Below are 24,772 nucleotides of genomic sequence, written 5' to 3' on the forward strand. Positions count from 1 at the left end.
AAGCCTCAGCCTATCGCTGTCCAAAGCGAGTCAGAGCAGTCTCCACCCCTCCCCAAGTCAGAACTGGAGGCCCAGTTTCAGAACTCCCCTCAGGCTGTTCTCAGACCGGCCCCTTTCCAAAGAACCAGAGCCAGACAGACTCTGGGCGCCCAGCACATCCGCCCTCAGCCCAACAGCTCTCAGAGGAACAGTCGCTCCTGCAGCGTTCCCCGCAGACGCTCCACAAACACCGTTACACCTGCGTCCAACCTCACACCTGACTGCAAGAGTAACCTGCGCTGGCAGCAGTCTACGCCCCCAAACTACGGCTCGGTTTGTGGCTCAGGGATCGCCCTGCTCACTAACAGCACTGACGGTCTGTCGCTCAGTGACAGCAGCAGCTGCGACAGCTTCTGCAGTCTGAGCAGCTTGGAGTCGCCTCCGATGCTGCCTCCTCGCGCTGTCCTCGACAGCCGTAAGAGAGCCGTGGGCACCCTGCAGAGGGAGATGAATGCCCTGTTCGCCCAGAAAATGGAAGAGCTGCGCCATAAGTCCCCAATGTTCTTCGCCGGTAAGAGGCACGATGAGCCTGTAGTGAGACCTTCACTTCCTTTAGACCATAGACTCCCATTTAGTCTCCAAACCTACCAACATCCAGAGTGTTAGGTAGCGTCAGAAACACTTTACTCCACTGTCCCTGTGAGAATCACCTGCTGCCCCTGTTAATTCTAGTCTAGCTTTAAATGTGAGACCTGAAGCATTTTTCCATCAGTACCAGTTAGAGGTAAAATCTAGCTGTAGTAGTTTTTTTTTGTAGTAGTACAAATGCTGATTTATACTTCGATTGACTGACTTTAATTTTCCCCCTGTGCCTCAAAACACAACCTGACACCACCGCTATTCTTCACAGATGAGAGAAGTGGTAAGTTTCAACATTAATGAATAGAAGTAGTTTCATTTAAAACTGGACAATTTGATGCATTTAATCTAAAAGACACAGATTTAGTAAACTGCGGCACGGTCTCATGCAACTGCAGCCGGTTTCTTGCAATGTGTGAATCTTAAATGCGACCCATGTGGAAGTCATACCCAAGGAAAGCTTTGATTTATTTATGATTTATCGTTATTATTTATCTTTATTATTTATCTTTATTATTTATCTTTATCTTTATTATCATTATCATTATTATTATCGTTATTGTTATTGTTATTATTGTTATTGTATTAATTAATTGTATTTATTAATTATTTGTTTTAATTATTTTATTTAATTGCTTCTATTTTATTATTCTAATTGTATTAATTTTAATTCATTATTTTTCTTGTATTTTGATTCTTTTATTCTTTTTTATTTATTTTGATTGTTTATTTATTTACATAGGATTTATTTTTTATTTGATTTATAGACTTTTCTTCAACCAAATTTCCCCCTAGAGATCAATAAAGTACTGTCTTATCTTATCTTTATGATGCTAGTTTTTCAACGTGCTCAATAAAATGAATGCACCCATTGCTTCACACGAACAGGAGCAGAATGAACTCTCAGAACGAGATAGAGTGAGTGCAGAGACAATAAATCATGACCTCAAACTGCTGGCCGAACACTTGCACTCCAACTGTTCTACCCTGACCCACCCTCCATCAGTGTCTCTGTCCATCATGTGGGGACAGCAACACATTTAGGGAATTTTCTGGCCTCATTAGGAGAGCTCACATCTGCTGAGTCTCATGATGCTGGCATTGAATGACTTGTTTGATAAACCTGTGTTTAGTGTAAAACAAATGCTCTGATATTTGTTTTCTTGTCAGTTTCGAGCTTGTTACGATGCTTCTCTGTCCTGAAAGCTTTTTCCTCGACCCCTTCTCCCTCCTCTTTCCAGTTTTGCTAAACTGCTTTTTCCTCTCTGTCCCTTTCTGCACGCCTTCTCTGTTCCTAGTGCAGAATTGAGGGGATGACCAGAGCCAGGTAAACCGCTGAATGCATGCAACCTGTGAAAACTTTACCTTCACTTCACCCATTACTCTCTCTCTCACCATCCTGCTTCTCTCATGACCCATAAATCATAACTGTTGGGTTTGAAATAGAGTCTTCATTCTCACACTGTGGCAGTAGAGCGAGCACCATTCAAGCATTCTGGGATCACATCAGTCACTTGGGTCCAGACATGGACACTCACAGGGGGCGAGGAAGCACAAAAATGTCCCTTTTTTATAAAGGCCTGTGCAATGTTTGGATTTTTAAACCATAAAGTTCATCACAATGTCACAATTTAACCACATTCCCACTCTACAGATCTCAATGTGCTCCTAGATCTAGGAGCACAGGTTTCTCAGGAAACAATGGGATCATTTAGAATTGGTGTCTACCAGAGGGGGCTCTGACTCACAAGTTTATGTCTTCTCAGCGCTGTCTGCAGCACGTGATGCAGAGCAAAGACTAACTCACAAAGCATAAAAAAAAAGATCAGAGTTTGATTAAGTGTGATATAGTTTGAGCCAATAAACATGGTGAGAACATCTGGAACAGTTTCGCAAAATAGTTTAAGGTCGGCTCCAAACATCATCTTCCACCACTGAGATTCATTCACCCAACCACCCGTGCGTCTGTCTTCGTCCACACACCTAAAGAAAACAAACAAACCCTCAGTCGTGTTTTTAACTTCCTTACAGCTGTTAGATTTTTTTGATTATTTTCTGAGCTGCATTTCTTTTGTCAGACTAAATGCAGATAATGTGAAGCACGTGCAAGACTTAACTCAGCTGTAGCTTTACACTTAACACAAACATGTAAAACTATAGTAAAGAAGCAACAACTCAGATCAGTACACCCTGAAAACGTCACACACATTATTTGATCTCAGAAGACTTTCACAAGCTTTAAGTAAATATCTGTCTTGCTTTTTTCTCCACAGACCGTTCCTCAGAGCAGAGACCAGCTCCCCTTCCTCCAATTCTTGCACTAAACTCTGAAGAGGCCAGGAACCACCGTTTCATCCGCTCCATCTCCACTCCTGAAGAAATCCTGTCTCCTTATCACCCGTCATGTCCCCCTCAGTCCTCCACACCCACAGCAATAAATGCTAACTCCCCAATGACCGCTCCTTTAAACGGGGCAGTGGACAATCCCATCAAGGTGATCAGAGACCTTAAGGAGTCTCCAGCCCAGTCCAGGACATCCCCCCTTCTTAAAACCCCTGCTGAGAAAGCTGCAGCATCACAGTGCAGCCAAGACGCCCAAACCGACAAAAGTACTCCTCGGCTTACGGAGCAGTCCCCAAACCAGAGCCAGAACCACGAAGCTCTGACTGAGAAGAGAAATGATGCAGCAGAGTTAGAATTAGAGGCTGCTGCAGACTCTACTGGAACCCCTGCAGCCCCAGCAGCAAAGACAACCCAGGCCAGAAGAGCGCTGTTCAGCAACCTGCCGTCACACGCTCCAGTGAGAAGAGCAAAGAGTGAGGGTCATGTCCGGGTCTCTGTAGACTCTGCTGATCAGGTCCAGTCAGCCGTACCCGAGGTCTTCATGGACGCCACCATGAACGACCGCCTGTGGAGCAAGTTAGAGCCAGGCAACCACCGAGACAGCATGTCCTCCTCCTCCAGCATCTCTTCCAGCGACACGGTCATCGACCTGTCGCTCCCTAACCTTGCAAGAAAGAGCCTCAGCAGTCTGCCCACGACCAGCAGCCCCCGCGACGCATCCTGGGCCAACTGCCGCCACTCAGCTTTAGTCTCCTATGACACCCTGAGAGTCAGCAAGAGCAAGTCCAACCCCAATCTGCAAGAAAATGAAAGTGATAATGATGAGCTCAGGCCCCGCCCCCTTCAGCCCCCCCAGGAGGCTCCTCTGGACTCCCCCAACAGACTGACTCAAAGGAGGCACACCTGGAGCCGGCTCTACATGGAAGGGCTCAAGCAGTCATCTTCCATCAAGCTGTCCCCTCCAGCTGCACCACAGACCGCTGCAGCCTCCATGTCCAAGAGCCTTGGGGATCTGACCTCTGACGACATTTCCTGCAACTTTGACAGCAAGTACCGCAGCATCAGCCGCAGCTTCATCGTCAGGCCAGCCCGGGAGCAGCTCCGAAGGGGCGGCCTGCAGAAACCTCGAGCACCCAGCGACCTGACGGAACAGCTCCGTAAGCTGACAGATGTTGAGCCCCTTACTCCCAGCGACTTCTCCCCAAAACACAGACCGGCAGAGCCACAGGAGGAGCCCGAGGACGAGACCCTGGTGCGGAGGACCTCCTCCAGGAGCCAGAGCCGGGTGCGGTACATCGCAAACAGGGCCAAGAAAGCCCAGGAGAGGCAGAGGCTGCAGGGCCTGGTCCAGGGCAGAAGTGCCAGCTTTAGCTTTTCTGGTAGCATTGGCAGTGGAAGCGGTGCGAGCCCCATTGAGGAGCGGGGGAATCCTGAAGGGGCGTGCTGCGTGGCCCGGAGTCCCTGCACCAGCCAGGACCTGCTGAGTCAGCTCGCTCCCCTCGGCACCCCCTCGCCCAGACAGTCCCATTCCTCCCCAGACCCTGAAAACAGTGAAGTCTTTTTTATGCTCAAACTCTGAGAGCTGGCTGACTTGGAACTGAGCGTGAGAGACGCAGCGAGAAACTTGGAATACACTCCTTTCTTTTTTTTTTCTTCAAGTAGAAATCTTTTTTAGAAAAGTTGCATATCTCGCAGAATCTCTCTCAGAAAACTGCAGATTGTGTCGATGTCTGAAGAAAACTCACTCATTTAATAATCTATGAACGATCAATTCCTCACCTGGAGATCTTTTTTTAAACACTCCTCCGTCTTGAAGAGCTGCACTTCTCTGCCTCTACAGCTCTGTCGTCTGTTTGCACCAAACGTTAGAAAGTCGCCAGAATGTATTTAGTGGAGTTTTGAAATAGTTGTTTACGTTGACCCTCGTCTACTCTCATGTTTGAGTATTTTTTGGAACTTGACTTGAGCGTACAGTAGCAACCGAACACAACTAGAGATCAAGATTTTTACTGAGTCTTTTTATTTGATTTACTCAAACTGTAATCCTTTTGTTTAAATTAGAGACTTTATATCAAAGCGTTACGATCCGCCCGCCCATCCACTAGCAATATTTTGAAAATGATGGCATGGTGTCACGTTGAGGATAATGTACAGTCTGATGCTTAAAGCTCTCCTTCTGTCTGCGCTAAAAGAACTTAAAGTAATATTTCTCTGATGCAGGATCTTCATTTGTAGTCTGTGTCGTGCTCCTGTTGTAATCAGACCAAACTGCCAACATTTTCTGACCCTCCTGCTCCGTGGCATGTCACAGCACTGAGAGCCTGTACGTTGAAGCCGTGGTAGACCGCTCCATGCCGAGTTTTTTAGTCGACTGCATGTCTATGCTGCACTGTAATGTTTATCCTAAGGCTCTGCTTTACTCCACTAAGACTTTTTACACGGTTCATTCTTTTTCCAATCATCTGACGGCGGTCACTGCAGGAGCATCAAGTCTGAAACTCTGTGTTCTCATTGGTTAGTAGTCAAATCCAAGATGGACATGATCCGTATCGAAGCACGTTTATCGTCGGCCTGCTGTAATGTTTGCACTGCCATGCCTGTTGTTTGTGCAAAATTTTAGGGACAATATTTAAATCAATCCAAACTGTGTTATTATGACCTGAATAAATCTCAAATGAATATTATTGCTTGTTTCACGCCTCATTACATTCAATCATCTTTCAGCAGCTGTCTGAGCTCAGAGACAAAGCCGAGTCGTTAACCAGCCCGTTGAACTGAGCCTTACACAAACGGACATGTAAAGCCTTTGGCCTTGGTTTTGGCACAGCCTGCTTTGACTCTAATTATGGACTCTGCTTGGGTCTGTGTTTACCAGCCATCACCTCTCTCAACCTCTCTGGCAGAAAAACAGACCTCCCGCAGGAAGGGGGAACGTTCCAGAACAAAGACCTGAAGCTACACGAGAGGCGTCACGCTCAACCAGACAAGAGAAAAAAACACCTCTGCAGCAAGCCTCACCACCCAAGTTAGGTTTAATTTGCAGCCTTAAAAATACTTTCTTTAAACTCGTACAGGTTTGTGTTATTCTTCTATGCAATGTAACCTAATACAACTGACAGCATTAGTGTTGGATTCATGCAAACTTTAGAGGAAGTCGATGGGAATCTCTTGGCATCGACTTCCTCTAAAGTTTGCATGAATCCATCTGCTCACTTTCAGAGCACTGATCAGTTCTGTAAAAAAACAGTCCTCAGTGCCAACAAGTCAGGAGTAAAGACGACACCAAAGTCAGAACAACTGTCATGTTGTCCGATATTATCAGGTCAGTATCAGCCTCTCACACATATATATTAGTGTCTGCATATACTGTATGTTGTCTGTGAGCTGACTTTGGAAACGTTATATGTAGAAAACAACACCGAGCAGTGTTCTGACTCCATAGTTGACGATGCTCTCAGCATTGTCTGATAAGATAGGATACTCTATTGATCCCCAGCAACACAGACATAGTCGCAGGTAGTAGAACAAGAAGAGAAGAATAAATAGAGTACAAATAAAAAAAATTCAAATAGATACATTAAAAAAGCAAGATTTATATACATGTTACACATGGTATAAATAGTTAAAATTAAATAGGATGTTTGGAAATGTCTGCAGCCTTTTTATGCTTTTTATTAAACTAAAACCTTGAATTCATGCAGCACAAATAAAGAAAAAGAAGAAGAAAACATTCAGGAACCTCAAAAAAAAAAAAAAAAAAAAAAAATCAATGTGTTTTTCTTCTTGAAGTGATGTTTTAATGTATATGGTGCATTTAAATTTTTTTATTTTGTATTTTTCACCTTTATTTTGCCAGGAATATCCCCCTTGAGATACAAAGTCTCTTTTACACGGGAATCCTTGCCAAGACAGCAGCATACAAAGTTTCACAAATAGAACAAGACAAAACAACAAACAATAACGCGTAACTGTTACGTCAATAAATAGATTAGCAGTGTTAAGCAGTAAAACATTTGCACAAGCTGATCAGATGATTCTTAATCTAGTTTTAAAATCGTCCAATCTAATTAAACAACCCAGTTTTAGGTGAGCTTGAAGCTCAGACCAGGATGAGGGAACAAAAACATTAACAGCACTTTTACCAAAAACAGAGTGAGTGAATGACAAAGATTTTGTCCATGGGACTGAAGATTACAGCCACTGACAACTTGAGTCAATGAAGACCATAAATAAGATGGCAGATCATAGAGTAAGTAATATATTTATCACGTTGTTTTTTTTTTAGCAGTTTTTAAAGCAAAATCATTTAATTGATCAACACTTTGCTGAGCAGCACTGCAGCTGTCTCTTTCTTTTTACATTTGTTTCATTTACTAACACTCAGACCATGATCAAATGGTATGGAGCACGGACAAAACACACAATACAGATAATGATGGCACACGGCCCGGCTGAAATCTTAATTAAACAGTGGAAGGACATTCTTCAGAAAACACCCTAATATACAATAACAGAATTAAACTAAATGCAGATGGACGTTTTAAATAATACTTTGGTTTGAACCTCTTTCAGTAACTCAGAATGCTGACGTTCTTACACTCAAACTAAATATGGTGCTCGTCACCCTACGATCATCATTACAGAGATTACAGATCTTCTGTTTTCGATCCAGGCCTTTATATCTTCCCATGACCTCAGGGATCCTGATTCACTCTAAAATGATATACAGCCTGTCTATACTTTTGGTTCTCACATAACAAATATTTCTCCAGTTTTATATCTTGCTTAAATTCTACATATAAAACTGGCATGATGTCATTTTTCTCTCTTCACTTTGCCACTTTTGCATGAACTAATCTTTAAGCCTCTGTTCAACAGTTAATGTTGTTACACTCCTGTGTGATCCAGAGGTAAGACAGATCACAGTCATTCAGGATCTGTTTAAACCCATAGTGACACATACACACCTGTGTTGTGCAGGTTCAGCAGATAGTTACAGATGGTGGTCGACGTGTTTGTCTTGTTTCTGTCCATTATCTTAGAGTTAGGGGGGTCAGAGTCTATCCCAACTGTCGTTAGGCGAGAGGAGGGGTTAAACCCTGGACAGGTCACCAGCCTATCACAGGGCTAACATGTAGAGACAAACTACCGTTGACCCACACTTACACTAATAAACCAACCAATTAATTCAGAATGCAGCAGCATGAGTTTTAACAAAGACCAGAGGATTTTGAAGTCTGTTTCTGTTCATATTGATTTTAATATAATTTTACTAGTTTTTAAATCACTGCATGGCCTCGTACCAGACAACATCTCAGAGATGCTTTTAGTGTATGAGCCAGGAAGGCCTCTCAGATCCCCCAGCTCCTCTCTTTTAGCTGCTCCTCAGAGGAGAACAGAAAATTTGGTGACGATGCTTTCTTCCATGACACTCTGAGAGATATTGAAACTTTAAAAAGTAAATTAAAGATTCATCTATTTAGTCTGGCTTTGATGTAGGTGTTTTCATAACTTATTTTTATTCACCATTTTAATGTCACATATTTATTTTGATATTATAATGTTTCATTTATTTTTAACTCTTCAATTTTATTATCTAACTACTTGTTTTTTTTCTATTTTTATTTATCTCTTATCTTTATCTTTACCTTTTTTATTGTCTCGAAATAATTATCTTTTATCTTTGTTTTACTTATTTCTTAAATATTTAAAAATTATTGAAATTTGTGTGCATTAGTCTCTACTCAATCCATTTCTGTTTTATGTTTACTCATTACATATTTAATTTTAATTTTTTCAATCGCTGTAAAGCACTTTGAATTGGATTTGATTTGTATGAAAGGAGCTCTATAAATAAACCTTGTTTGATTGGTTGATTGAATTTGGAGCATCCAGTTAACTTAACAAGCATGTTTTTCGGAGGAACCCACGTGTGCACGGGGAGGACATGCAAACTCCACACAGAAAGGTTCCTGCCCAGTCTGGAAGCTTCTTTCTGTGAGACAACGGCACTAACCACTGTTTCACCATGCTGCAGCAGAATGTCTCCTGAAACTTAGTTGAAGCCACGCTGACCCGACGAGTCCAGATGTCATTCTTAGGTTAAGATATTAGAGGCCAAAGTATGAGATTTATTGATTAAATGTAATGAGTAAAAGTGGCCGCCAGATAAGTTCATAAAACATGATGAACATTTTGCTTGTTGCACTGGCAGCCATGTTTACTCATCATAGTAAATCAGTCTTTATTTTTGGCTTTTAACGTCATGATATAAGATTCATATCTGGATGTGTCAGGTCAGTGTGGCTTATATGAAGTGTAATGAGAGAATTTGAGTGGAAACTACACAAATAAACTCAGTAGGATAGATGTTATTAACACAACTGGCCTGTTAGGGCGGGGACAGTGTCATGGTGCTCTCTCTTTAAGAGTATGCTGTGTGTTGTATGAATGTGTATTATTTATTGTACTTTTCTTATTTATTTATGTGTTCTTGTGTCATTGTGGTGATTTTTGTAGGAGCAGGTAACGTGCAGCACTGATGTCAAAGACAAATTTCCCTACGGGGACTATAAAATACATCGTATCGTATCGTATCGTATCGTACAACTGATTAACATAATATGATAGTTTAACATTTCCTAGTTCTGTCAGTCTTAAAGGAAACACTTGTGACAAGAAGAAAAGGCCTGTGTCTGTTAAAAATCACTACATCAGCTCTCATCTCAGTTCCCCCTCTTAAATTAGTTTCAGTGTCACTTTTCATAATCCCGTTTACGTCAGTCTCTTCTGTCAACTTTAACCCTTTATTTTGAAACTCCTCACATCCTGAAGCTTGTAGTCTCCACGCTGCCCCTGGGTGCTTTCTCAGGACTCGGACTTGTCAGTCAGACTCTGTGGTTTCCAAAGATGACGGCCACCTCTGGCGATCTGTCACACACTGCCAGTCCTCTTCCTCGGCTCTGTGAGACTCTGTGAAGCCCGACATGCTCATTTTAGCGCTGCAGACTCGCCTCCAGCCAGCACACAAACACAAAAGACGGCTTCATTAGGATTCCGAGAAAAGCAGCGAGTCCCCCTTTAAGCCGTATTTATCCGGACAGTTTGGCACAGCTTGGCCTCTCAACTGCAACCTCCAGGCCCCGTCTAGCACTTCAGGCCTGAGAGAATGTTTTTGTCTCACAGTGAATGAATTCAGCCCCTCCTTTCAAGACGAAATCACTGCCTGTTTTTGAAGAGTTTGTGCAAATAAATTAGTTTTAGACTAATCGTGAAACCTGGGGGGACTTAAAGAAGAACTATAATCTAACTTTTGAAACAATGTGGATCAGAGTAAAGCTGTTATATCATGTTAAAACAATGGAGGAGGGATGCCAGACGTGTTCAGGTTACTTTTATTTAACCCTCTGATCTTTAACTCTGTAATAGCTGCAACAAGCTGATGGTTTGTCCGTCTTTTAACGTTTGACATATTTCAGGAGTCTCTTAGCGTAACACAGGAGGACGAGCCAGTGCACTCCAAAACAAAACTCTCTTCCTCTGCTTCTCTGGGACGTCCAATCCATCCATCCATAAGCTCACCGAGGGCCCCCTAAACCCCACCCCCACAGCTCCCTCTTTCTAAGATCCTGTTACGTAATCTTACAAAAACAAATGTGGCACCATTAGACATTGACATGACATTAGGTCATAAAATGTTGTCGGCCAAAAACGGACTGACTGACCTCAAAACTCCCAGAACAGCATTTATAATACAGAACAATGAATACAGTATGTTTCATGCAGTTTGTGTTGTTTCTTGATATCAGATCGAGGAGTGGGAGGAAGAAACACTAAAACTTAAATATTTGTGATGACCCTGAACAACACTTTTCTGAGAAAAACATCTGGTTGTAATAATTTGATATCTCTTCACAAACCCCTGCCCAACAAACAACAAGTTTATTCTCCCTCTGAGGTTCATATCTCCTCCCCCGTGCTCCCCCCATATAAACCCCCCCATTACATTGTTGTGTGCACACAACCCACTCCTCTGCACACTTGCAAGACTTGTTGTGATTTTCTTACACGTTTGTCTGGAGTCGTCCATCTAGCACAAGCTGACAGAACTGAGGTAAGGAACTTTGAGCATCTCTGAAATTACTGAAGTTAAAGAAGTGACGTCCTCTCTGCTGGATTTCTTAAATTAGAGACGTGAATCATGCTTTATGTTTTTAGGTTTGAGGAAACATGAAGAGCTGCTTGTCTTTGTTGGTCTGTGTGGCAGCTCTGACTGCATGGCACGTCACTGCAGGTAAGACTGAAACACACCTGGCTCTGCCTCACATGGAGGGTTATGTGGATCTGCATTTTAAGGTGGTCGGGTTTGTTTCTTAGTTACAGAACATTTCTTTATTTCCAGAAGCTGCTTACTGTAACAGATAAAAACTGTTGTACATGACGCTCTGCATGTCTGAACCTGATCCCTAATCACTAGGCTCTTCTTTGTTCAGTGATAAATACATGTTTGATTAAACTGTTCATGGTGTTTTAACAGAAGAAACATCATCTTTGAACTTTCAGCCTCACAGGTCCAAAACTTTAACTCAGAACTGCTCAGATGATGTTTCCCTTTGCATAGTGTTCATGATGCATGTTCTAAACCTAAAAATAATACACATAAATTGTTCTTGATAGATAATAAAAGATGACCTGCTGTAGCAAATGTTCACCAGTTAGACTCCATATTTGATTAAATCCCGAGGCGATCCAGAATGCTGATATTGATGAAGTTGCATCATCCCAAATAAAGGGATTGATATAATATACACAGACACAGTGAAAACAGCCATCTGATGAAGTATCATGGTGTTTATGGTGGATGCTTATTTGCATCACCGTCTCTATTATAAAGATTAAAACCTGTTTTTTTTTACTCTTGGTTTGAATTTAAAACTTTACTCTAAATGAGACATGATGTTTTTCATGCATTTATTGATTTAATTTTTATCTGAAGTGCTAAAAAAGTTACTGATTGTAAAATCCGGGCACAGTCTGCTCTGTCAACGCTGCTTTGAAAGTCTGAGGGATTTCAGTCTGCACAGCAGCTTTAAACACTGGGATTAACAGCATTCCTGCTTTGCTTCCAGCTTTGTTTTTGAGGTTGTTAGCTCAGGAAGTTGATTATTTCTGCTAAATATCCTGTGGGTTTACTCTCATGATGGACGATTGTGCACCTGTTGATGTCATCCAGTTTCAAAAGACGAAGCAGCATCCTCTGGATGATGAAGCAGAAATGAAGGATGTGAAAACTTTTGGTTGGTTTAAAAAATCAAAACAAGAGTGGTCTTTAAGCAGCCTTCAAGCTCAGTTTCACAGTTAAACAAGATTAAACTTATAATTATTATATCAATAAGTCGGTCCAGTCCAGTTTTGCTTGATATGTTTGCATTCTGATGTCGTAAACTTTTGTCCTTTACTTCATTCGTTGGTTCTCTAAAGTTGCATACCCCAGCTTTAACAAAGTTTCAGTTTTTTTTTATTTGCCCTAATGTGGTTGTTGAACACACGGACATTTTAAAACTGCTGCATTACATGTAAGTGAATAATCTACACATTTCTTTGCTGGTGACTGATGGATTTATTGGTCAGACGTGTCATTGTGAGAGGCATGGAGCTGTCAGGCTGGCCAGAGTAACCAAAGCTGACCTTAACAGACAATAAACCAGGCTGCAAGCCATGCAGGGATCAGCTCGGATCCTGAGAGAAGAGATTTGACCTTTTTATAAAAGTCCGGAAAGTTATTTTATCCATAAATGTTGTTTCTTCTCGGGTCCAATCTACAGAACTCACATTTTATACTTAATATTTTATCAGTGACATTTATTCTTCCATTGAATCAACTTTCTGTGAAGCATTTTTAATTGGTCAGCTGTCACTTTAGGGGGTTCCACCCTGTTAATCTGGGGTGGTACATTTGAGGGAAATCAGCTGGAGTGTGCCTCGGAAGTCTAAGACACTCTCAGAGCAGATAAAAGCTCACTGCCTCGTCTTCGGTGCAGGATGAGATCATATGAGAGCATTATGTTGAAGAGCACGGTGCATTTAGCTCGCACTGCAGCATGTGGACGAGCCTGCTCCTTTGAGATGAGTGTAAGAGCTGTGTGTGCACAGGTAGACAGCCATTTCAGATCCTAACAGCAGCAGATACTGATTTTTAACTCTCATACTGTTGGGGCTTTTGATCGATTGATCGCTGTTAGGATGTAAAGAGAATTTCAACATTATAATAAACAGTCCTTCAGTAGTAAATTGCCTACTCAAGCTTTAAGCCATCCCTTAGCCAATGGGATCATTTCATCCTCACAGAGCCGCCCTCCCTCTGCTGACTGTCTGCAGAGTTAAAGCTCAGCAGGCTCTGGCTGACCCTTGAGATCTGGGTCACGCTCCCAAATCATTTCTCACATTGGACTCTTTCCCTCCGTTTGCCTTGCTGGCGTCCCATCAAAACACAGAGGGGGCACCGTCCACCATGGCAGCGTCCCATTTCTCACCAGTGGAGGGGCCGCCAGCGTGCTGAGGTCCAGAAAGCAGTGTGATAAATCAATTAATTGTCGGGGGAGGGGGCTCTGTGGGCAGGCCGTGAACTGACAGGCATCTCCGCACATGGTAGGTCCTGCCATCCTCTCTGGAGGGGGCTGATGGGGTGTCACAGGCTTTATATGACCCCACCGGGCCTGCTTTTGTTTGCACATGCGATTATAATGAACTTGCACCCCTGGCACCTCCGCTTACCCCCCCTCCTCTCACTGACCGACCCTGGCAGGGCATGTTAGGGCCTGCTGGACACGCTGGGAATGCCTTTGGTCACAGTCCTATGCAAAAGAAAACAACTCTTGAGTGTCAGGGGTAATGTCGGGGGAAGAGGTGGGGGTGGGGGGTGGGGGGTGGGGGGGGGACTGACTTCTTGATGGACAAGGGACTGAAGAACAAGATCTAGACATAACTTTGTCAATAATAAATGTTGTTTACTGGTATATAAAGTAAGGAATTGCCCGTTCTGGCTTTTTAGCATTTTTACCGTTGCCATGTTGATTTTCTGGCGCCAGAAATGCCCATATATGGTCATGAGGTAAGAGCTAGAGTTGCAAAAGGCGTCGCTATCAAAGCTAACTTTTTAGCGTGCCAATGAGCTGCTCAGAAACAGAGCTTTCCACAGAATGAGACTGTTTTTGAGAAGATTTGTATTTATCAGACTAAAGAAGCTAAGTGAACTAATGAATGTAGCAGAGTCGCTGCTCGCTAACCTGCATATCCAGTAAGAGAGCAATCTGTAGGTGAACAACCCGACAAAGGCTGTTAGTCCGATTAAAAGCAAACACAGACGGATAATTTGATTATTTATAAATAATATAGAATAAATAATTTAGAAAAAAATCTCAAAAAGGCTCCAATATCAAAAACACAGCCCAGAGGTTAAAGTTCAGACACCTAGCATGAAGCTAGCAGCTCCCACCTGTTACTGAAAGAGGCCACGCCCCTAATCATGGATAACTCCAAGCCTTAATTTGATTTTAAAAAAGTACTTGCTTACACAGACATCATGAAGAGAAAAGGAGCCATATCAGTTTTTAACCAGGCTTTTATTTTTTTTTTGGGGGGGGGGGTCTTTTAATTTGAAAGGACAGCTAAAGGCAAGTGGAGAGCAGGGTAGATATGCAGAAGATTAACCAGCAGTCGATGCATGGAGGGCTGTAGTCTCTGTAAATACAGCACTATGGGCTAACCATCACCATGTTGGACTTCAACATGGGGCTCTTTGGGGTTCAACTCACTTTAGGAGTCAGCCTCAAGTGGACACTCAGAGAACTGCAGTATTTGGTGATTGCATTTTTGATCCCAGGAGGTTGCATCTTGGGTGAAACACATCTTAAAAGAGGGTCCCCGCTTTGATCCCCTCCACAGGGGCCCAGTTTGTAGTTCAAAACTGTCCCCTCAGACTGAAGCCTCTTTTCTCCAGGTCTCAGAAACAACAACGCTGCCATTGTCCTGCGCTGGCTGTTTGGCTTATTTACTGCTGTGACTGAGAGAAAAACACATGAAGGGACTCAAAGAAACCAAACGCTTCATTAGTTTTCAGAGGCGCTCAGCACATAAGCCTGTAGACATGAAACCAAAGGACTGGCTCAGACTTAATCCTCTATCATCTGTGCTGATACTCATGCCTGATTATGTTAACTCACTTCATTACAACAACCCAGAATTTATTGTGCTGCTTGTGTTTTCCATTCTAGATGCCAAGGAGTTATCCATCACCACCATACAGGTATTCTCTCTTTGTGTGTTCATAGAGTCCAAAGCCAAAGTGGCAGCTGTGAGCCCCAGTCACTGCGGCTCAGTCTTTGTGGAGTGAAGAAGTTGTTTTTCTTTAACCAGTCAGGCCTTTAATGAGACGCACTGCTCACATTTTAGACTCTGATCAAAACATGTTGGTTCAAAGAAATCTAACTTGCATTAGTTGCATTTATTTACTTATTAAGACATTTCAATTTAACTCAATTCCATTTTATCACTCTCTGCATTTTTACGTGGAGCATAAAAAAGAAGATTAGAAAATAACAAAATATTACATGGAAGGAAGATGATCAGGTAAAAACAGGAATATGAATAATAATGTTGAAAACAAAATCTGTAAAATGAGGTGCAATCAGAGGATATGAAGGATTTGAAAATGACAATGAAAGGCCATAAATATCTAAATGAAGCGATGTAGCTACCCTACTAAACTCACTTTGTTAAAGCAAACTCACTCTGAGTCAGGATCAAGAGTTCGTAATTTTTTATGGACACTTGAAAGACACTACAGAGTGAAAACCAAGCTGAGGCTCATCGTCCAATCGTCTTTTAGCACAGCCTCTTTATATCTGGAAATGTTTCTTTAACTAGAGGAATTTAAGTGAATTATTTTGTTTTCATGTTTTTATTCTTTTTCAGGCTGTATCACTGGCAGGATTTCATCATTTTATTTTGAAATATTATAATTTTATTCTTGTAATATTTTATGTTTCCGATTTTTTTATTGTTTTTAATCTTTTATCTTATTTTTTATTATTCTTCCAACATTATTTTATTTATTTTTATTTGTCTTACTCACATTTCTCTTTTGTTGTCTTTTAGTTTCTTTCCTCTTATTATTATTATTATTATTATTATTATTATTATTATTATTATTATTATTATTGTTATTATTATTATTATCTAAGGGAGGTACGTCTCAGCTCATGTTTTGCACTTAAGTTCAGTGAAAATTCAGTCAGTCGTTTCTCTGAAATTCTGCAGAGACAATAGAGCAGCACAGAGAACAAAACGTCCTTTTTGAGCAGAAAGCATGAACCAATTTGCCCCTCATATCATATCTGTGACTGGTTTATAAAAACCTTGTTTACTCTAAATGTGTAAAATAAACCTCTAGTCCAGTTAAGCGGCTTGTTTCTGACATAAATAATCTTCTCTAGAGATTTCGCTCAGAAATAATCAGCTACATCTTTAGACCTAGAAAGAAAAATGTTGCACATCTCTAACAGAAGGTATAATGAAGCTTTAGGTGATCAAATTAAGAACAAAATGATGTAAAAATAGGCAAAAATTTGAATTTTTCAAAACAGTTCATAACCTCTTTTTTAGATCTGACATTTTAATCTCTCCATTAATAAACCTTAGAAGCCCTGAGATTTTTGTCTTTCTAAATCAAAGCGTAACATGTTTGGATCAGTTCTTCTGCACTCTCTGTTATCATGAGTTTGTATGTTTCCCCAGGAGGACCCATACACAATGAGCAAAGGCCCCGGGCTGGAGGGATACTGCATCGACATGATCTCCGAGCTCTCAAAGAAAATGGGCTTCAAGTACAAAGTTCATTTGGTGAAGGACAGCCGCTACGGAGCCATGGACTCCAACGGGAACTGGAACGGCATGATCGGAGAGGTCATCAGAGGGGTGAGTAACCTGACACCTGAAACGTGCTCGACAACAAGCAATACACAAAGGGCCTGTTTACTAAGATCCCAAATAAAGAGCGCTAAATTGCGTGTGCAAACAAAAAAATTGCTCCTGCCAGTAATGGCCATGTTGCGGGTGATCTACTATGACTGATAACAGGTGCAAAAGGGGTACGGACTGCCCTATTTAAATGAGGACGTTGCTGTCACCATGGAGAGTTTGGGGGAGCAGAGTGTCCGGAAACGAAAGTTTGAAGCCATGGAGTCTGAGGTCTTGCTGGAGGAGGCAAATAAACACACTGGTGAACTCCAGCAGAGACATCTCAGCCTTGCCAGAAGAAACGCGATTTGGGAGAATGGAAAAAAAGTGATTTCATTATTTGAAAAGTGTTTTTGTAAGTTGTCCGTCATGACCTTAAAAAATAAGACTATTTTTTCTTAAATGGAGAATCTTCATCACATGTCCGACAATTCCCACTGCACTACTCAAATTAGCTCAGATCAGAAAACACCTCAGCAGAGCCCCGCAGGCGTCCAGATTGTTATCATGACATTGATCGAGAGTTGCTGCAGCAACAAAGAAATCAGACGGATGGGTTACCGGCCATTGCACAGGAGGTGAGAGCTGTGTCCAGTGTTGCGCGTGCCCTCCGCCGGGACACTAAGGGCAGCTGGTCAGTACTGTGTCTGGGCTGACAATGCCCTGGCAAGAGTCGGGAGGTCATTCAGTGGCAGTCCTTCAACTGAGCCGCCGGCGAATGAAGAGGGAAGGGAGAGCCCAGGAGATGAACGTTCATTACGCATGGGTGGACACTGGGAGATGCCGGCACTAACTGCGATGGTGCGCTGGAATGATCCAGACACAAGAAAATGAAATGTTGCAAGGAGTATCTCCATAAGAGATATGGCATGGCTCCTTTTTATGACTGGCTCCAAATCAGCCCTTAGGTCATCCAGCAGCTCAAAAATGGCACTGATGGATAGACGATATGTCTCTACACGTGCACGGAAAATTCTCTCTCTCCATCGTCTGTTATTGCACCTTTGCCTCCTTCTCGCCACAATGACCGCAGCCATTTGTGCATAACGCTGTGCCAGTTTGCACCTGCCTTTCAAACGTGCTAAATATAGACGCAAAAACACCGACATTGGCTTCGGGTTTGATAAATCACATTGCGGGTGCTAAAAGATTACACTTGCAGCTCCTCCTTTAAACATATCATAAAATGAACTTATCCATGAATCTTTGTATTTAAACAATTATCAGAGAACTGGTGCAGTGTTTCTGAGAACTCATACAGTATCCCAAAACAAAACATTGCTATACTCAAGTGTATCATTATTTTTGTATGCACCTGATTAGCAAATCAGGGCACATGTACTGCTAAAGTGCTTACCTGTTGCTTTCCATCAGCTGTTATTTTCCATTGTCAAGTCAAGCAGTATTTCCATTTGTTGGGAGTCAGTAGCAAGTAGCACAGCTAAAGTGCGAGGCCAGTTGGGGATCTCTTGCAACAAATATTTGCCTCAGTCTGAACCCTACTTGTCTTTGAGATTCACTCTGACACACAGGCTCACATATCTTTTTGACTCACATAACAGTAAGTTATAAAGTTTGAAGTAATCCCGAGCTTCTTTACCTTGTTTGGTTTGGCACTCTTGGTCACAAGGTCTCTGCATACTGTAGCTGGAAGTTATTTTTTTGACCCCGACTAACCCTTAGATCGGCCTCTTCAATTTAAAACTGTCCCCAAACTGTCAATCCCCCTGAAATTCTTTGAGCTTCTCTGTGTATTTAGCACCACATCATTGCTCTATTCTGGGATGTTTTTGAGGGCAAAAAGGAGAGGAGAGAATGAGTCCATCCCAAGCGGATATTTTTCATGTTTTCATGAAAAATTCCACATCTTCCCATGAGGTGGCTTTCCAGGTAAAAAAAAACAAGATAAATTTCAGGGACAGGTCATAGGAAAAAATAATGAATAGACTTTGAAGTGTGAAAGGCCATTCAAATGCAATTATAGAGTCTTTGTGAAGTGTCAAGATTTTTGAATTATAAAATCCCTCTGGATTGGTAGCAGTAATTATGGCGGGTGAAAGAGACATTCTTGTATGTTTGCTGATGCAGCTGTGCAGTCTTTTCTCTCTGTTTAAGGGTTTCTTTTTCAAAACTTGTGTTTCAGAAAGGGCTTTGTAGTTTTTTCAACATCATTTGGAGATGCTTTAGTTTTCACAATGCAATAGGAAACAGCTTCTGGCACTGGTGTGCTAACTCTGTCGCAGCCAAGCCTTGTTCATATGATATTTCATATCATACTTGACATGATCCAGAATTATTTTTTACTTATTTTTCCCTGTTCTTGATGTTTCTTTAATATGTGCTAATCCATGTAAACCCATGACACTGCTCATTTGTAAAAATGTGACTGGGGCATCTTCTGGTTGACCCATGCACTCTTTCATCTATTAATCCTAGACTTGATTATTCAAAAAAAGGGAAGCATAATACACGTTTTTACAGATGCGATTTTGTTGAATTCCTCAATCAAATCTAATTTTCCATTACTGATTCTGCTTTCTGATACAAAAAATACGGAGCTCTGTACGTGTCACTCTTTCAAGGAAGGATTAAACACATCAAGACTGGTAAACGGTAAATGGGAGTGCTAATGTGTACAAAATAACTGTGGTACGAAACATTACACTACATCACAAATGCTGTAGATAAGTCACAGCCTTTGAAAAAGATGTCAATGGTGCCGACCATTAAAGGCTGTTATTACCTGGTGTTGTTAAATACTTGATTGTTATTGGTCAAAACCACTTAATAAGGCTAAATGGTTATAGAGAGAATGAGTATAGAGGACGCCATGTAGGGGCAACCTAATGACATATGTTATATGAAATCCATCAGCATAAGTATTTTGCGCATTCTGATAATCTGCATATATTCTTCGTATTTATGAAGGCATACACGGTAAATGGATTGCGCATGCTATTTTGCTCATTTGACAGACGCAATCCTCAGTGCAACCAGTTAGTAAATCAGCTAACCATGTTTTTATACACGCAGACCTTCAGTAGATCGAATAGTGTTGAAAAGTGATTTGTTCCTCTGACCGTCCATCAGGAAGCAGACCTGGCTGTGGCCCCGCTCACCCTCACAGCGATCAGAGAGCAGTTTGTGGACATGACCACGCCCTTCATGCAGACTGGGATCGGCTTCATCCTGCGCAAAGACGTGGCCTCGCAGGGGAGCGGCTTCAGCCTGCTGTCACCTTTCTCCACCGACATGTGGGCCGGGGTCCTCATCGCCTTCCTGCTCACAGGGGTCTGCATGTTCCTGATGGGCAGGTCAGAGCAAGCTTTAATCGATTAATTTCAAAATTTAAACGTGATTTTCTGGGTTAATATGTAATGGTTCTATTGCCGGTAAATGTAAGTTATTAAGCAGATATGGCTTCAGAGCTTATGCCCAACAGATGTTTTGTATGGCCAAATGAACATCTCTGTCCAAAACTGTCCGACATAACGGACATAAAGAATCCTTCCATAAACTCTGCGTCCAGCTACATGTAAACGTTAGCTCTTCACATCCTAGCGGTTCCTGCTCATTAGACTCTATCCATGACAGGCTGGGGCGCTGGTGGCCTAGCAGTCTAAGCGCCCCACGTACAGAGGCTACAGTCCTCATTGCAGGGGTCGCCGATTCGATTCCCGGCCGGCCGACCATCTCCTGCATGTCTTCCCCCGCTCTCTACTCCCCACATTTCCTGTCTCTCTTCAGCTGTCCTATAAAATAAAGGCAAAAAGGCCAAAAAAATATAAAACAAATACAAATAAAAAATAAAAAATCCATGACAGGCTTAAGGGTTGCTCTGAAGGTGTGGCTCAGCAGGTGACGTTGGAGGTACCAGGTGAGGAAGCAGGTATAATGACAATAACTCGCCTAGCGACGTCACAAGGCAAGCAGATTCAGAACGGACTGTCTGATTGTTTGTGATCAGACACAAATGGACCACTAATTAAGGACTGGGTGGGCTTATTTCACATTTTGTGATTGAGTTAATACTCCAGACACCCACGTATATGTGTAAAGTACTGAAAAAGTAGGTTTTTCATGAGATGTCCCCTTTGAGTAGATGTCTTTGCAATTTTCTTTTTTAAGTATTTTCAGTTGTGACTTTAATCAAACATCTTATTTTGAGTCCTTAAAATGGTAAGCTTAAAACATGTATATGTTACCTCTTAGTTGCTATTCATTTTTGCACACATCTACATGAGTCAGTGCCCCCCCAGTCAAAAAGTCTGGACCCACCCCTGGTTGTGGTCTTCTACATGTTAGGGGACGCACATCCTCACTTTGGCTTTGACTGTTGTACATTAAATAATCAGGTTTCAGGGACCGTGTGTAACGAGGTCTTTTCTCTGTGCAGGATCAGCCCCTCTGAATGGTCAGAGCCAGACAAAGAGCAGCACAGCTTCACTCTGCTGCATAGCTTCTGGTACATCACAGGAGCTCTGACTCTGCAAGGTAATGCAACAGCACAGAAAACTCAAGCACACTCACACTCACACACACACACACACACACACACACACACACACACACACACACACACACAGACAGACAGACAGACAGACAGACAGACAGACAGACAGACAGACAGACAGACAGCTGCTGCTGCTGCTGAAGATGTATGGGCCCTCACAGATAACTCACTCACCCTGCAACATTTCAATGAAATAAAACACTCTTAAATTCTTCCTTCTAATTAAAGAGTGAGGTTGATACACAACAGAATAATCCTCCATTCTCTCAGGTGCCGGTCCTCACCCTAAAGCTCTGTCTGGACGACTCGTCAGCGCCTTCTGGTGGTTGTTTGCAATACTGCTGTTGGCCTGCTACTTTGGCAACTTCAACTCTATGTTGCACTCAAATGAGAAGCACGTTTCCATCAAGACCTTTGAGGACCTGGCCAACCAGGATGTGATCAAGTATGGCACTGTGGATGGCGGGTCCACCAAGGCGTTCTTTAAGGCACGTTTAAAAAAATAATAATTTAATCTTCTTTATTTTGATTGAAAGTTTAACAGTCTTATGTTTCACTTCCAGTATTCAAACAACCCTGTGTACCGGCGGTTATACGAGACTATGGAGCGTAAGAAGAGCTTCGTGCCCAACATGGGGGAGGGGGTCCGCCGGGCTCAGGAGGAAAACTTTGCTTTCATCGGTGAAGCCGTGTCTCTGGACCTGGCTGTGGCTCGGTACTGTTCACTGATCCGTGCACAGGAAGTCATCGCCATGAGAGCGTACTCCATTGCTGCACCTCTGGGTGAGTGTTTTAGGGGTTTGTTGTTTATGCCTATGCTATCATTCACCTGGGGATCATCACTGTAAGGCTCTTCTGTGTGCTGTCATTTTGCAGAAAACAAAGTATGCATCCAGCAACTTCTGTAGGTGAAACAAATGAAAATGTTGTGATACCTGAGGGCTGCAAAAGATGGATATGTTTATTATCTGCACACACCGTTTTTGTAAGGGCTTAAGAAGCTTTAATAAGAATCTTTGACAGGAGGCTGCTTTAAAAATGTGTTAAAATGATTCAGAAAAAGAACTGTGAACTTCTTCCTTCAGTCATTCTTACCCAGCATAAGAGTGAAGGTTTACTCTCTACTATACTCGTACATCTACCTCTAGATGACACTTGTGCAGCATTTAAACCTCATGATTCTATTCATATTTGTCTGACATCAACTTCAGAGAGCCAAGCAGAGAACACACTCCTTTTACAAAATTAGAAAAAAGAGTTAATTTACTGGACAGTTTCGACCACCCAGCACCTCGTTTTGGTTTTAGAAGTTCTACAGACTCAATATTGATGCTATTTCCCGAAGATATAAATGTTATAAGCAGTCATACACTGCCAAATTCCACAGAACAGAGCCGATCGAGCAGGACAGGAAGTCAGGCACCAACACAACATTAAAACATATGGTTAATTTTCAAAATAAAACACTCTGCATTATAATAATAATAATAATAATAATACATTTTGTTTAAAGGCGCCTTTCTCGACACTCAAGGACACCGCACAGATATAAATATATACATACACAAATTTACATTAAAGGAAACAAAATCAGAGTCAAAAATGAAAACAATATAAACTAACAAGGGGTAAGAAAAAAATAGAAACAATAACAAAATGACAGTGCAATTGGAGTCAGACGGAGTAAGCGGTTTTGAACAGATATGTTTTGAGTTGTGATTTGAAATGGGGGAAAGAATCTGTGTCACCATTATCACCAGATCGTATTTCACTTAACTACAACAAAAAAAACGTCAAGTTGAGCGGAGCCAGGCCTGGAGCCAACAGGTTGGAAGTTTTCAGAGGCCGATGAAGACAACATGGATGAGGAGAGGAGGTGGAGGATAATCATTGATTCAGTAATCACCAGGAGAAAACCTCCGTCTCCGGACTCCAGCTGTCAAGAGACCAAACATCACACATCGATTGTGGATAAAATGCTATTGGTAGAGAAGTCGCTGCGTTTTCTTTGGTTGGTGAAAACCTCTAGAAACTGACCAGGAGGTTTATCTGTAAATAAAATCAGATACTTCTTTAAAAGAAAGCTACTCTTTGAGCTCTGAGAAGGTGCAGTTCTTTGTTTATTCCTTAAAAGGATACAAAAGACAGTCGAGAGGATTGTGTGTTGCCTGACAGGCTGATTCTGGGACTTAAAATAATTCTATTCTTAGATTTAGTTTGATGTAGAGCTTTTTCATCTTGCCTTATTGACACCAGCTCTCTTTCCTTCCCCAGGTTCCCCTCTTGTTAAAAACCTGACCAATGCCATTCTGCAGCTCAGCGAGTCCGGGGAGCTGACCTACCTGCGTGACAAGTGGTGGGCCAGCAGCTGTTTGGGTACAGACAGCACCCCTGCCTCTGAGGCCCTGCACTCCAAAGACCTGAGGGGCCTCTTCCTCATGCTGGGTCTGGGACTGGCTGTCGGGCTCCTGCTGGCCCTGTTGGAGCTCCTCTCCAAGGCTCGCAACCAGGCCAAGGATGGCAAAGTAGGAAACATATAAGTATCAGTGAGTGTTTGTGATGTTTCTACAGCCTGACGTTTCCTGAACTTCTTTGTCTCTTTCAGAAATCGTGTTGCTCGGTGTTGACATCAGAGTTGAGCCAGAGATTTGGCAGAGGAGGGGAGAGCACAGAGGGGGACAGCTCGGACAAAAGCAAAGCCTAAAGTGGAAGTTTACATGTTAGCCTGAGCCCTGCTTCATAAGACACACCGGCTCTTTGTTTGTGTAGCTAGCAGAATGTATAGTCATCGTTCAGGCTGCTCTGTACTCGCTTAGTGAACATTAACTCGCAGCTGCAGAGTATTTAGCACAGATCAAAAGGAAATAGAGCTAGCAGATATTAATCACTTTGATAGCTAGCTTGCTGCTCAGTTCAGTTTTTATTATGAGACATTCACATCACACCCTCTCACTAATGTTCCTACTGTATATTTCATCCTGAACTGTCATCATTTTGTAACTGTTTCTATTGGCTCTGAATAAAGCCTGTTTTCTCCCCGATGCTGTCCTGTTTCAGCATTCATAATACGACACACTGTGCATACTGGACATTTCTTTAGAGACACATCTCAGCAGATCTTTACAACCTGCACGCTGAGGCTAAGTCAGGTTTATGCACTCATTTACGGGGCATGGGTGTGGTTCGCATGCCAGTTAGGGCTGCCGGTTGTGAAGATAGGGAGCTGGGCTGCAGGACGAGGTTCCGGCTTTAGGCAGGGCGACTGGGAGTGCTACAGCCGCT

At 42.3% G+C, this 24,772-nt stretch overlaps 2 protein-coding genes across 6 annotated transcripts in view; both read left to right on the forward strand.

The window, feature by feature from the left end:
- Positions 1 to 5,645, forward strand: part of plch2a (phospholipase C, eta 2a) — a 78,206-nt gene extending 72,561 nt beyond the window's left edge. Inside the window, exons 22-23 of one of the 3 annotated variants that reach the window (XM_034695417.1) lie at positions 1,917 to 1,945; positions 2,892 to 5,645. In XM_034695417.1, the coding sequence (XP_034551308.1) occupies positions 1,917 to 1,927 (11 nt within the window). In that variant the 3' untranslated portion in view covers positions 1,928 to 1,945; positions 2,892 to 5,645. The remainder of the gene's footprint in view (positions 1 to 1,916; positions 1,946 to 2,891) is intronic. The other 2 variants (XM_034695416.1, XM_034695415.1) reach the window with 2 other exon arrangements.
- Positions 5,646 to 10,960: 5,315 nt separating this feature from the next.
- Positions 10,961 to 24,531, forward strand: si:ch211-251b21.1 (uncharacterized protein LOC571720 homolog). Of its 3 annotated transcripts, XM_034696122.1 has the most exons (10): positions 10,961 to 11,074; positions 11,179 to 11,254; positions 15,234 to 15,265; positions 16,756 to 16,935; positions 20,068 to 20,291; positions 21,374 to 21,471; positions 21,761 to 21,978; positions 22,054 to 22,273; positions 23,765 to 24,015; positions 24,096 to 24,531. In XM_034696122.1, exons 2-10 carry the CDS (start codon positions 11,191 to 11,193, stop codon positions 24,192 to 24,194), a joined length of 1,386 nt encoding a protein of 461 aa, XP_034552013.1. In that variant the 5' UTR covers positions 10,961 to 11,074; positions 11,179 to 11,190; the 3' UTR covers positions 24,195 to 24,531. The 3 variants fall into 3 exon arrangements, with proteins under 3 accessions (XP_034552013.1, XP_034552012.1, XP_034552014.1); XM_034696121.1 differs by lacking the exons at positions 10,961 to 11,074; positions 11,179 to 11,254 and having other exon boundaries at positions 15,134 to 15,265; XM_034696123.1 differs by lacking the exons at positions 10,961 to 11,074; positions 11,179 to 11,254; positions 15,234 to 15,265; positions 16,756 to 16,935 and adding an exon at positions 18,591 to 18,867.
- Positions 24,532 to 24,772: the final 241 nt, after the last annotated feature.

Source organism: Notolabrus celidotus, chromosome 11 (assembly GCF_009762535.1).
Source record: "Notolabrus celidotus isolate fNotCel1 chromosome 11, fNotCel1.pri, whole genome shotgun sequence".
Classification (NCBI taxonomy): Eukaryota; Metazoa; Chordata; class Actinopteri; order Labriformes; family Labridae; genus Notolabrus; species Notolabrus celidotus.